Source organism: Pelmatolapia mariae, linkage group LG10_11 (genome assembly GCF_036321145.2).
Source record: "Pelmatolapia mariae isolate MD_Pm_ZW linkage group LG10_11, Pm_UMD_F_2, whole genome shotgun sequence".
Taxonomy (NCBI): domain Eukaryota; kingdom Metazoa; phylum Chordata; class Actinopteri; order Cichliformes; family Cichlidae; genus Pelmatolapia; species Pelmatolapia mariae.
In genome coordinates, this window is record NC_086236.1 from 75288980 (window position 1) to 75303077 (window position 14098).

The following is a 14098-nucleotide window of genomic DNA, read 5'->3' on the forward strand; positions in this document are numbered from 1 at the left end:
CTCCTCCTCACTGCTGCTTCCTGTCTGACACACACACACACACACACATACACAGCCTCCCCTCCCCCTTCTCGTTTCCTCCTGCAGGACAAAGCGGCCACGCTGCAGCTAACGAACACAAACTAATACACACCGAAACTCAGCGTGAACACACGCACACAGGCCGAACGCACAAACGCGCTGAACGAACACGGGCGCTGAACACACGCGCGCGCGCTCTGAGCAGTTTTCAGTCTGAACGAAAAAAAAGTCCCGTTTCCGTTTCTCCTCCAACTTTCCTCACGTGTTCAAACACAGCCTCCTGTACACGCTGATCAGCGATCGATCGCTGATCAGCGTGTACGACCGGTCAGTAGCCGATCAGTGTCTGATCAGCAGGTATCGATGCTGTGATCGATACTCGATAGTAACGGAACAGTCTAAGCGGAAACAAAGCGGAACAGCCCGAGTCCGCCTCTCGCCGCTCCCTCACCGATCACTCATCAATAACTCCTGATCGGACGCGCGCAGCCGTCTGCCCCGAGCCATCCGCGAGGAGCGCGTGCACGCGCCCGGAGAGCATTTCTTTCTTTTTTTCCGGTGAACTCACCTTCAGGTTGATTTCCTTCATCCTGTCCTGCCTCCTGCTCTCCAGCAGCCGGGACATTCCCCCGATCAACCGATCCCCGATCAGCTGATGGTCGATCACCTGCCGATCTCCGATTGATCCAGCTGATTGCTCCGGTCTCTGATCAAAGAAGTGCGGTTCTCGTCCCGGAGCGTCCGCGGTCTGAGCGGAGGGGGCGGGGCTTATCTCTGACTGACAGCGAAGCTCTGTACTTCTAACCAACCAGAGCTCAGCCCGCTGCTGGGACGCTCGACCAATCACAATCCACCCAGGCCTGCGAGCCCAGCCCCCCGCCAGCTGTCAGGGAGCGCTCCTTTTCTCCACCGGGGCGGGTGTGACCATAGTGAGGGTGGAGTCAATCTCTATGACAACGTGTCCACAGCTCACGTGACCCTCATCAGCCACTAGGACAGCCGAGGGCGTCACGTGACTGATGACTTGCGCGGATAAAATAGACCCGCCCGCGCGGGCGGAGGGTGTACAACCATCGCTGTGTGACGTGGAACCCCGGAGGTCAATCCCCGCCCACCGCGCGCGGAGACCGGAGTACATTGGTGTGGACAAGAACCGAACCTCTATCGGACACAAAGAAAAAGCGATCGATGACAGATCAGAACGATCGGAAGCAGCTACACAACTGTCACGTGATCGTAAAGAAGCGGCTAGATCAATTCACACAGAACCAAACGTTTGTCTGCAACTGCCTCCCGACACAGGCCGCCACACTGTTACCATGACAACCAGCAATTAACAAACACATTAACCTAAGGATAGTGACGTCATGTAAGCCTACCGCCCCCTCCTGACAGGCCGGAGGAAGTACAGCTGATATTTAACCTTTATATATTTAAGGGAAAAATGGATACTTTGATATCACTGCCAGTAGTGGTATCAACTCCACAATGAGGGCGGGGCCTTCCTGTGCGTGGGTTCTCTCCTGCTTCCTCCCACAGTCCAAACACAGTTAGTGGGGTTTGGTTAGTTAGTGAAACCGGTGGTTACCAGACTGAATTATAAATAGGGATGGGTTTCAATAGTCGATTTTTCCGACTCAAATCGATTTTAGCTTGAATAAAGTGATATCGATTTATAAAATCTGAATTGATTTTTAAATATAAATGTATTTTGCCAGAAACGCCAGAATCTCAGGTCAAAGGTCACAAAACTATTTCAACAATTAGCAAACCGATAAAACAGCAAATAAAGACAACTCTTTATTGTCATTGCACAGTCATACCTAGTACAATAGCACAACAAAGGGCACTACGCACAACGCAACACAAACAAGACAACACAAACACAGTAACTTAAAGTGGATTTTTTTTAAGTGCAAGAAAGGTATGAGCAAATGAATGACTTAATAAATAAAAGAATGAGTGTATGTTTATTGCACATTATTATTGCTGCGTGCCCTCTGGAGACAGCGAGTGCTGTACAGGTCCTTAAGGGAGGGAAGAGGATGTCCAATGAATTTTTGGGCCATATTAACAACCCTCTGAAGTGCCGTGGTGCAGCTGGAGAACCATACACAGATGCAGTATGTCAGCACACTTTCAGTGGAGCAGCGGAGAAGACGATCAGCAGCTCCTTCTTCAGGTCCATTTTTCTGAGGATTCTCAGAAAATGGAGATGCTGTTGGGCCTTCTTTAAAACCGCTGAGGTGTTTGAGGAGGTCTGTGTCTATGTGCACACCCAGGAACTTGAAACTGGACACCCTTTCCACGCACTCCCCGTTGATGCTGACAGGCTGCAGCTCAGACTTCCTCCTTCTGGGTTAGGGGTTAGGATGGATAATATGGAATTTATTATTAAGACGTTTATGAATATGGTCAGTTAACAAACAGTAGACACAATACACACATTCAAATACTGTACTTTAGTTTGAAATTTGAATAAAGTATTACTATTTTCTGCTTCAAGGCATTACTTTTGAGATTATTATATATATTAGAAAATATAACATTATGATAATACTAGTTATTGTAAACTTTACAAACCACCCAGCAGTATGTAAAGTCAAATTATAAAATACAAGTAAATAACAACTGCACAACAAAATGTCAATGTAATTAACACACTGTCCATTACCAACACACTTACTTAGTTTTGACAAAGCACACTGCTTAGGTAAATGATCTGAGTACTTGTTCATCACTGAGCAATTTGTGTTTCGAGCCAAATAAATGACTGACCTGCTGCTGAAGCAGCCACACCTCTGTGTGACATCATCAACACCAGAAATTACACCTGTTTTCACCTGCAGCGTCTGCAGAATGAGATTGAAATTCTTATGGCTGTTTTCAGCCTTGGTACTCTGAGGGGGCTAAACTCGCGGGAGCTCCTCATGTTTGAGTCTGCAGCAGGTGGGATTTCTCACCGTCCTCCAATCACGGATCATTTCCACTCCTGAAACTGCAGCAGGCCAAGAAACGTCATCAAAGGTCAGACACCTGGACAGAAGGTTAGACCTGAGGCTCTGACCCAAACATCCAGACAGCTGATGGTGATGAAGATGTAGGCTTCACATCATCAGTGTGTTATTCCTGCCGAGTGCCTCCGCAGAGTCACAACAACCAGACCGTTTTACTCGCTCACCGCTCTGACGAACACCTGCACAAACAAACATCTGCACAAACAAACATCTGCACAAACAAACAAACAAACATCTGCACTCTCAGTGCTCCTGCTCGCAGACGTTCGGAGGAGGAGTGAACGCTCCCTGTTCTTGCTTCATGAGTAAGATCACATAAAGGTTTTGAACGAAAACAAATCAAAGAACATTTAACGCTGTTATTTCAACGTGTTCACGCGTGCGCGGATGTTTAATTGAGACTTCTCCTTTAAGAGAGCTTTTCCTTTAACACACCTGACCACACCTGCGCTGGACTTCCGGGTCTCTCAGAAGGAGAAGAAACAATAACAAGTCGGCGGAAGAGAGCCGGGACCAAGATTAAAACCAGGATTAAAACCCGGGACAGGTCTTCAGCGATCAGGTGGGTTTTTTCTTAGTGCGAGTTTCCGCTCCGTTAGCATGTAGCCTGTTAGCTCGGAGCTCAGTCACACAGTTTTTATCATATTTGATCACACGTCACGTCGCCATGTTAACTTGAGACTGACGTCATGCAATGGGCGGGACTAACGCTACCTGCAGCTTGTGTTTTATTTGTCACATTTTCAAGTTCAAAAAACTTCAGGGCATAAAAACAGGAGCGCGCGCGCGCGCACGCACGCACGCATACAGATAGACAATTGCGTCAGATACAAAGCTGCGCGTAAGAGTCTGTATTGATTATTGATCATCAGGTCAACACGAAACCTTCGCACCTTCGTTCGTCCACTCTGAGCTCAGAGGGAGCCTCAGGAATGGAAATGACATTTTTTCAGCGATCTGATTGGTCAGTAGAGCCTGATCTGTTCCAGAGCAGGTTAGGTTAACAGCATCAGTTACCATGGTGATTTTCCTCAACAAGCTACAAGTTACCTGGGTCTTAGTGGCGACGTGGGCCCCTCTAAAGATCAGAGTCAGCTGATCAACAGTTTGAGGGTCATCAGAGAGGATGAGTTCGTTTGGACCGAAGTCCCGCACTTCTAAAATAACGAGCATAAAGCAGAACAACAGGAGACTAAATCTGAGCAAGAACAACACAAAAGCACTCAAAGTTCATCCTGATATGAAAGCCAGAGAATAAAGATGAGTTTGATGTCGGGGCCTGAAGTGAAGAAGACCCGATCCCCTCTGTGCTTTCATCTGGACCACAGTCATCCAGTGTGCAAACTTCAGAAATCAGAGAGGGAACAAGACACTAGAACAGAATAGAAAAGAATAGAATGGGCCTTTATTTTTCAGAGTCAACGAAACGAGGTTGTTTTCCCACCGCCACTTGAGCGCGGCGCAGCACCCGGTTTACCTCCATTCTTGCCGGTCAGCTCTTTTTTGCCTCCGAGGCCTCATCGGAGGAAGCGGGGGAAGAGAGCCGGCTTTTTTGTGCTGCTTCGTCGGCTTCGCAGAGAACTGGATCTTCAGGGGCTTTACTCTTGGGCTGCTGCCAGTAAGATACGCCTGAGACTTGTCGGAGCTGGATTAATCCCCACAACCCCCTGTGTTTACCATCCGGGTTGTCACCTGAAAGCATGGAAAGCCACGGCTCATCGCGGTAGGAGCCCTGATTTACTGTGTGGCTTACCGCACTGTGCGGACTCTGTTCTAGGCTACTCTACACCTGTCCTGATGGGTCGCAAAATTAAAATGATGTTAATGAATGCCCACTCAATGCCAACGAGTCTTATATTTTAAATTACTTGTTCTGTGCAGAGACGCTTGATTTAATGTTTATCTCTGAGACATGGCAGCGTGAGAATGAATTCCACATCTTTTAGAGCTTTGTCCCGCAGACTGTTCATTTCTCTGTGCGTCTCGGATATCTCGAAGAGGAGGTGGAACAGCTGTAATTTTTAAAAAGACATTTTTATGCCAGGTGATCTCTTCGAGCTGTTACAACTCTTTCGAGATGATTATGATAAAAATTGGAAGAGATCTGCCCGTGTACGGTATCTTAATTTATCGTCCACCTGGGTCTGCTGCGTCTTTTCTGGCAGACTTGCAAGAACTTTTAACTTCCACCATTAAACTGGGCAAGGTCATCATTGTTTGAGACTTCAACATTCATGCAGAGGACTCATCGAATAGTACCACTAAGGAGTTCCTGAGCATCATGGACTCTTTTAATTTTGTTCAGCATGTATCAGGCCCTACTCACACTGCTGGACTCTGGACTTGGTTTTCACTTATGGCGTTTCCCTTGACCACTTGAATTTAAATGACGTTGTTTTTAGCGACCATAAGTCAGTCTCTTTTAATGTGTCTGTCAACTCAGTCTCTTCCCCAAGGTTTTATTAGGCGCAGGCGCTTTATTGATGACTCTGTTATTTCTAAATTTTCTTCCCTTTTTGATTTTAAAACTTCTTTTGACGATGTTGACATCCTTATTAACTCTTTTAATGAACACTGTCTTGCCATGCTCAATCAGGTTGCTCCTTTCAAAGCTAGGCATCGCTCTGTTAGTTCCCGCACACCCTGGTTAAATAATCAAACTCGTGGTCTTCGACGCTCCTGTCAAAAAGCAGAGCGTCTCTGGAAGTCCACTGGTCTGGTTGTCCATCGTGAACACTTCAGAGATCTTCTTCACTTATTTAACGAGTCCGTGAAAGAGGCTAGATCCTCTTATTTCAATAATCTTATAAATCGTCATAAGAATAACCCAAGAATTCTGTTTGATACCATCAACAGTATTGTTTCTCCTCCAACTCAGCATGCTGTGTTACTTTCTGATGAAGATTGTAATACTTTTCTCCATCACTTTGTAAATAAGGTGATGGACTTGAGATGCCCCTCGGTGTTTTGGGTCATTTACCTCCTTTTCTCCAATCACACGTAATGACTTAATTACAGTAACAGGTAAAAATCCTCATCACGCTCTTTAGATATATTACCTCCCTCTGTCCTGTCTGGGACTCTCACCATCATTGGTCCCACATTGTTATCCATCATCAACAGTTCGCTGAGGCAAGGCTCCGTCCTATTTTAAACATGCTGAGGTAACTCCACTCTTACAAAAACAGAATCTAGATCCCAGCTCTACTAGTAATTACCGGCCTATTTCAAAATTACTGGAAAAAATTGTAGAAAATCAGTTCAGATCCTTACTATGCAGATTACAGATTGCTGACGCTTTTCAGTCTGGCTTTCAAAAGCATCACTCCACTGAGACCGCTCTCTTGAGGGTCTATAATGATTTATTAATGGCTTCTGATGCAGGGAATTGTTCTGTGATTATTTTGCTTGACCTCAGTGCAGCCTTTGATACCATTGACCACAAAATCCAACAGGTTGAAGGTTTTGGCTGGCATATCTGGATCAGCCTTAGACTGGTTTTCTTCCTACTTATCAGACAGGACCTTTTCTGTTAGGACTGATAGGTTCTCCTCTAACACTGCTGCCCTAACCTGCGGGGTTCCACAGGGTTCAGTTTTGGGTCCATTATTATTTTCTTTTTATATTCTCCTTTTAGCTGGGATTATTCAATCTTTTAGCGACATCTCTTATCATTTCTATGCTGATGACATTTAGCTCCATATGTCCTTTAAGCCTCACAGCTGGATAGGCTGTCCACCCTAGTCCAGTGTTTAACTCAAATCTCTGATTGGCTTTCTAACAATTACCTTGTTTTAAACAAAAATAAAACAGAGACCATGATCATAGCTCCTTCTAAACTACATTCTAAAATCAGTCAGGTTCTTGCCTCTTTCTGTCCTTCTGCCAAGTCAAATATTCGAAATCTTGGAGTAATGTTTGACTCTTCTCTGGGCCTCGACTCACATGTAAAGTCTTTGTCTCGTTCCTGCTTCTTTCATTTAAGGAACATCTCTAAACTCCGACATATGGTTTCCTCAGCTGAATTAGAAAAAATTGTTCATGCATTTGTGTCATTGCCTTTAGATTATTGTAATGCCCTGTTTACCAGCTTGGACAACTCATCTTATTCTCGCCTCCAAGCTATACAAAATGCAGCGGCCAGGCTACTAACACGCTCTAGCAAGCGTGCTCACATTACTCCCATTTTATATTCTTTACATTGGCTCCCAATAGATTTTAGAATTCGTTTTAAAATTCTTGTTTTAACATACAGAGCACTAAATGGCCCCAGATTATTTATCCAAGCTTCTTATAAAATACACTGCTGCTCGTTGTCTTCGCTCACAGGCTCAGAGTTTGTTGGTTGTTCCCCGAACACGACTGAAGACGAAAGGGGGCGGAGCCTTTCAGTCTGTGGCACCAAGGCTGTGGAACAGTCTACCTCTACAGCTACGTTTGGTTGACTCTGTGGAATCCTTTAAAAAGCAGTTAAAAACTTTTGTGTTTAAACAAGCCTTCTGTTAATCAACACTTTTGAATTGTTTTGAATTTGCATTATTTATATTGTCTATTTTATTACTTAATGTTTTCTTTATTTTGACCTGTCTACGAAAAGCGCTTAATGAATAAACCTTACTTACTTACTTTATTGTCACTGTAAATGTACAATGAAATTATGGGCGCTCCCCGCCAACTGTGCCGGAGTTCAAATGTAAGTAGTAAAGACATTGGGAATAAATGACACAAAAATAGAAAGGCACACAGCGGAGAGCAATGAAAAGACTTGGACTGAATGTGTGAGTGTCCTGAGTGATGGGGGTCACACAGGCTATGGCTCAGATGGGTGGGTGGGTGGGGTGCATTTGCTAAATGAAACTTAGGTGAAGCTAGCATTTTCTTAATGTTTGTGATTCAGAATTTCATGTTGAGAAGAATTCTACATGCTTTATTGTGATGGCAGTGACAATGTCGTCTGTTGGGTTCAAACACTGCATCAGATTTCAAAATGATCTTTCACACAGTCTTTGTATATGCAGGAAGCCAGGAGGTGGAGCAGGAGGCCTGCGTTACGCCTTAGTGATCAACCACGTCACACCTACAGCACTGACGTTTGCTCCAGTGTTTCAGCACACACAGGTGAACACGTGAGCTGTGTGTGGCACAGTTCCTTGTATCACCTGTTTACTGTTCACTTGGATTTACCTGACCCGCTCTCTGTTCTCCGGCAGGTGCATTTGCTCACATAACAGGACGCGCCATGATGGAGGACAGCGGAGGGAGGAAGACCAGAGAGAGCGAGGACGAGGAGACGGTGAGCTCAGTCGTGACCGAGACGAGCACGCTGCCGTGGTCTGCAGACAGACAGACAGGTGGACGGACAGGTAAAGCTGACAGGATGAGCGTGAGGTCAGGTGTGTCTCTTCCCGAGGCGTCGAGCCGCACAGAGAGCGAGAGAGAGCTGAAGGCAGAGGTGGAGAGGAGGGGCGGCAGGGCGGGTTTAGACGAAGGAGCGGAGCTATGTGAGGATAAAGCGAGGGTACACCTGTTGGAGGAGGAGCCCCGAGAGAACCTCCTGCCAGAGAAAGCTGCTCAGGTGTTCAGGCCTGCAGTGACTGCCCTCCACCCCCCCTCCTCACTCAGAGAGTCTGGGCCACTCTGGGAAATGGAGTCCGAGAAGAGTCCCTTCCTGGGTCCCCGAGGAGTTCCCGAGAACTACAATCAACATTATTACCTGCACGAGGACCTGCGCTCCAATAAACGTAAGTACTAACTCAGAGACTATGTCAGAAAATCACATCACCTTGCATCAGGAGGAAATGGTCAGGGAGTCGGGCACACCTGAACAGAACCACCTGAACCACCTTAAAATCTGTGGATTTTAGACGACACTCAACTAAAATGACTGGAATGACTCTGATACTTATACATATTAGTGAAACCAGTCCCAGACAATCAGAAAAGTAAAATTTTATTTATATAGCACCTTTGAAGGTAAAATCACAAAGTGCTTCACAGAAGCAGAAACAAACAAAATCAACCAAAAGCAAGTTTAAACAGATTTTAACTGGTTTTTAAAAGAAATGACTGAGTCCACAGATCTCAAAGTCAAAGAGAGCGAGTTCCAGTCTGGGAGCTACTGATACAAACGCTCTGTCACCTTTTGTTTTTAACCTTGTATGCTGGACAACCAGCAAGCCCTGGTCACAAGACCTCAGGGACCTGCTGGGGGCGATAAGGAAGAAGAAGATCACTGATGTAAGTTGGAGCTACACCGTGCAGGGCCCTATAGGTCATGATTATAATCTTAAAATGGACCCTGAACTTGAGAGGGAGCCAGTGCAGTTGAATCTGCAGGGGAGTGGCATGGGAGTATTTGGGATGCTTTTTCAGAAGCCTAGCAGCAGCATTTTGGACACCCTGCAGTCGTTCCAGGGAGGCATTACTTAAGCAAGTAAACAAGGAATTACAATAGTCTAAGCGGGATGAAACAAAAGCATGAATAATCATTTCCAATTCAGAGCATGACACAATGAGACTCAGCTTAGCGATATTTCTTAAATGGTAAAAACAAGAGCAAACCAAAGATTTAACGTGTGTGTCCAGCGTCAGAGCTGGGTCAAATGTAACTCCAAGGTTCCTAATGGAGGGTTTAATATAAGAAGCAATGGGCCTAGATTTTTAACCACGAGGGGAACAAAATTCTCAGGAGCAAAAACAATGACTTCAGTTTTATCAGCATTTAGTTGAAGATAATTATCAGCCATCCAATCTCTAATGGAATGTAAGCAGGACTGTAAGATTTGGAGCTTAGAAACATCAGGTGGCCTAAAAGAGATATATAGCTGAATATCATCTGCATAACAATGATATGAAATATCAGAAAAAGAGCTAAGAAGTTGCGGAAGAGGGAGTAAATACAACAGAAACAGTAACGGTCCCAAGACAGAGCCCTGTGGCACCCCGTAGGCGCGAGAGCTGACGGAGGATCAGAAAAAAAAGGTTTTAAAAATCAGAGGCTGAGGAAGAATTCCCATTAAACAGGAAGTTGGCTAATGCGTGCTCTGGCACGATCTGCCACCATGGAAGCCGTGGAGAATTCCTTATGCCACCACTCATTTAACCAATCACGGTAGGTTTTGGGGCTGATCATTCAGCTGACATTTTTGAACTAAGTGTGTTTAACCCTTTGGACAGGACGGACATGCTAGCACATCCAAATCACATGACCGTGTAACCCTTGTGTTGTCCTCGGGTCAAAAATGGTCCCTAGGTGAATGGCAAACAAGTATATGGGAATCCCGAGGACAACACAGATGACGTACCAGCAAGATACAGTTTGGCTGAGTGTCCGTTTGTGTTGACAGGCCAAGTAAAGCTAGAGTTGATAAATCATTCTCATTGTGCTTTTTCCTGAATACTGTCGTCAGCTTTAGTGTACGGAGCAGTGGTAAAACTGGATGTTGTAAGGAATGCACTTTCAAGCAAAAACAAACAAATACATCCTTTCCTATTGGTGGAAAAATGCACCACATCAACCAGTCAAGAAATGATATGGCAACACGTGCCATTTGGTTGCTTAGGAAGAGGGGAAAAGCGAGAATGATTTTGATGTGTGTCTACGGTGTTTGGCTTTTGTTCTTTTTTTGTGTGTCACAACAGCGAGGTGACGACTGAATGTCACTGACTGAAACCTCCATGTGGAAAACAGGAGGAGTGATACACCTGAGTTTTAGGCCTGCGATGAGCTCCTCTGTCTTTTGCTGGACAGAACTAGTTTTTGGAACAACACAAATAATTAGTTTGACATCTGATTGTTTTGTACAAAAAATGCCAGAGGCTGTTAACAGTTGCACAGAACTTTTATTTTTTCATCACAAGTTCTGAAAATGATTTGTTGAACATGTTTCCTGCTCGGATTTTTTTAAGGTCAGTTGTGTCAGTACAGTATGTCAAAATGAAAACATGACTGTAAATTCAGACACGTGAAGTCGTGCGTAAGTCGTGATCCCAAACATGGCGAGGGAGTCGAAAACAGCAGGTTCTACCCTGGACTCCAGAGGGTTTAGTTACCTGCCCCTGATCATACAGCTGTGCACCTCTGACTGCTGACTCTGCCTCCATTAACTCATTTTCTCACCTGTGTCAGGAGGGCAGTGCTGTCTCAGTACAGATGTCCTGAAGATGGGCGTGTCTCTGATGGCCTCGGCGTTCTTCTTCCCTTTACTCGTCTGGGGTGGTTTTGTGTTTCTGCCATTTGACGCCCCGCTGCTGGATGGTGCCCCCCTCCGGCTCGTCTACACGCTGCGCTGCTCTGTGTTCGCTGCCACCCCCATCGTCCTTGGTGAGTCACACACCACCGAAAAAGAGATGCAGAATCTCACCTGTCTCACCTGTGTGCGTCTCACCTGTTCTTTAGGTTGGCTTGTTCTGGGCATCTCACGGCTAAGGTCAGGTGTGCTTCGTCCTCTGTTTGATGACGAGATAAAGGAGGCGGAGCTACAGGAAGTCACTGTCCACCAGCGCTTCATCTCTGACTCTGCCTCGCTGTTCCTGATTTACTTCCTGCAGCTGGTCGTTATGGCGATGTACCTTAGCCAGGAGCAGCTGAAGCTTGTGCCGCTCCTGACCATCCTCTTTGCTTTTGGAAGGTGAGGATCCATCCACGATGAGATCAGTCGATGATGACATCGATCGATGAATCTAATGGCGCTTCCGTGTCTACACAGGTTGGCATACTGGGTCGCGGCTGCATTTGGCAGCAGCATTCGTGGATTTGGTTTTGGCATCTCCTTCCTGCCGAGTGTCGTCATGATGGGAGCAAACTTCTACTTCATCTTCACGATGGATGCGGCGAGTTCCATTTTCAGTGTTCCCCATGACGAGGCGCCGCCTCCACCTGCAGGCCGACAACGATTCTGGGGATAAGACACAAGCAGTGATTGATGATTGTCATTATCGATTGAAAAGTAAAATCTGTCTTTATTTTGAGGTTTAAATGCTTTAAGATGACCAGGCGTAGCCCCGCCCAGCTGGTGTGCGCGGCTCTTGTTTTTTCCTTGATTAAACTGCTTCCTGTTCTCTGCAGCTTCCTGTTGATCATTTTTGATCAAATTGACTGTAATTTACAAATTTTCACAATAAAAGTTGGAAACTATCACTCACATCGCTTCCTGTCTGCGGTCTTTCAGAATAATGTTGGTACAACAAACCTTTTTTTTTTTTTCAAAGGACATGACAAAATATGTGATTTAAGGAATAAAATAAGAAACTGATTATTATTTATGTTACATTTAGATATTTATATGTATTTACACAAAGGTTTGTTTTTGCACACTGCAGCCTGTCAGTGTTGATGATTAATCATCTGCTGCTGTGAGGCTGATTTTTCTAGTTAAACTGGTCTAACTGTCAGATGAAATCTGAGCACAGGAAGTACTCACACACTGACTTCACAATAAAAGGATAATGTTTTTCATTTACGATAAATAAGAATCTTAAAATTACTGTGAAGCATCAAGACTCGATAATTTTTGTCCCTCTTTATCAGTATTTATAATTTGATAAGCAGAAATGACACAGAAGGAGGATAAAGGGTTGAAATGTTTCTTGCTCTGAAGCATCGGAAACAGTATGCATCATTTTATAAACACAGTTTCTTGTTTACGGTGACACAAACTAATGAGGTCAATCGCAGTTATCAATAATCACGAGATCATTTACAGTTGACGGGAAGCAATTTTCTGTTTTCTCCATTCTGTCTACAGGCAAGCTTTTATTTTGAAGGCTCAGGTGTGTGAGGCGTTTGCAGGTAGACTGCAGTAGTGTTTTTATTGTCACGGACTGAAGGAGCTTCTGAGTGCAGCACTGCCATTTGTTCCTGCAAGGTCGGCTCATTTTCACCACGTCCTGCCACTGAAAACGCCAAACAGAGAGGTTTTCTTCATGGAGTCCGTACCTGTGAGGAGGCGGCCCTGCCTGCTGCGCTTCAGAGAGCGCTGTGCGTTCAGGAAACTCTGCAGACGCACGTACGGTCAGTTATCTCTCTTTAAATAAAGCTTAGTGAAACTGCTTTTGCGTTTGTAATCCGCTTTCAATAAAGTTTAACAATCAGTGTGTTTTAACATCATTAACGTGTTTAACTCTGATGAGGTCATCAGAGGCTGCAGGGCTACTCTGGGGGAGAGGCAGGGTTCACCTGGACAGGTGAGAAGTGTGATATACTTCACCTGAGTAGAAACGCCATAACAGGTCTAAATTAAAGCTGCTGACCTTCAAAACAGATTCGAACTTATCAAAAATAATTGTGTAAACCTGCATGACAACCACTGTCTTAGCTTTCAGTTCTGGTTTTAACTCCAGTTCCTCTTCTGGTGTATTTTCTTAGGTCCAGTTACAGTTGTGGTTCGGTTACAGTCCACTGTCAGAGGCCATAATTAGTAACCTTCACTAAAGCTGTTTCTGTGCTGTGATGAGCTCTGAAACCTGACTGAAACTCTTCAGATAAGCCATTTCTCTGCAGATGATCTGTTAGCTGTTTGACAACTACTCTTTCAAGGATGTTTGATATGAAAGGAAGGTTGGAGATTGGCCTATAATTAGCTAAGACTGCTGGGTCTAGAGATGCTTTTTAAGTAAAGGTTTAACTACAGCCAGCTTGAAGGCCTGTGGTACATAGCTGATTATTAGAGATAGGTTGATCATATTTAAGATTGAAGCATTAATTAATGGCAGGACTTCTTTGAGCAGTCTAAAAAGAGTTGTTAAGAAGGGCATAAAGCACCTCGAGGTGACTCTTGTTGTGATTTGTCTCAATTGAACTGATTCCATTTCTAGTTCCAGTCCTGGTTTTGGTCAGAACAGAGAAAGAAATAGTTTGTCCCCAAGGTTGATGACTCTTTATCACCTCCTGTTTCCTGTGGAACAGACATATCAGCAGCAGATTCGTCTCCTATTGATCCACCTTGGAATGATGTCAGATTTCCCTCCACCAAGCAGCCAATGCTTGAGCCGTTCCCATCTTTGGCCAGGTATCAGAGTGTCTCTCCTCCTGACCAATCAGACGCAGACACTCACATGGA

General features: G+C 44.9%; 2 protein-coding genes across 2 annotated transcripts in view; one reads left to right on the forward strand and one right to left on the reverse strand.

Moving 5' to 3' along the window:
* The window catches only part of arhgef2 (rho/rac guanine nucleotide exchange factor (GEF) 2), a 39535-nt gene extending 38762 nt beyond the window's left edge, over positions 1-773 (reverse strand). The window contains exon 1 of the mRNA XM_063486515.1: positions 590-773. Within this exon, the coding sequence (XP_063342585.1) occupies positions 590-646 (57 nt within the window). The 5' untranslated portion in view covers positions 647-773. The remainder of the gene's footprint in view (positions 1-589) is intronic.
* Positions 774-4457: 3684 nt separating this feature from the next.
* On the forward strand, positions 4458-12172 carry LOC134637580 (transmembrane protein 79). The gene is made up of 6 exons (XM_063488033.1): positions 4458-4761; positions 8061-8156; positions 8249-8779; positions 11167-11361; positions 11437-11668; positions 11747-12172. The coding sequence occupies exons 3-6, from the start codon at positions 8278-8280 to the stop codon at positions 11943-11945; spliced, it is 1128 nt and encodes a 375-aa protein (XP_063344103.1). The 5' UTR covers positions 4458-4761; positions 8061-8156; positions 8249-8277; the 3' UTR covers positions 11946-12172.
* Positions 12173-14098: the final 1926 nt, after the last annotated feature.

Coding starts and splice junctions, on each gene's coding strand:
- LOC134637580 (XM_063488033.1), top strand. CDS start 8,278: ATGATGGAGGACAGCGGAGGGAGGAAGACCAGAGAGAGCGAGGACGAG. Junction 11,362..11,436: donor TGCCACCCCCATCGTCCTTG/GTGAGTCACACA, acceptor CCTGTTCTTTAG/GTTGGCTTGTTCTGGGCATC. Junction 11,669..11,746: donor ATCCTCTTTGCTTTTGGAAG/GTGAGGATCCAT, acceptor GTGTCTACACAG/GTTGGCATACTGGGTCGCGG.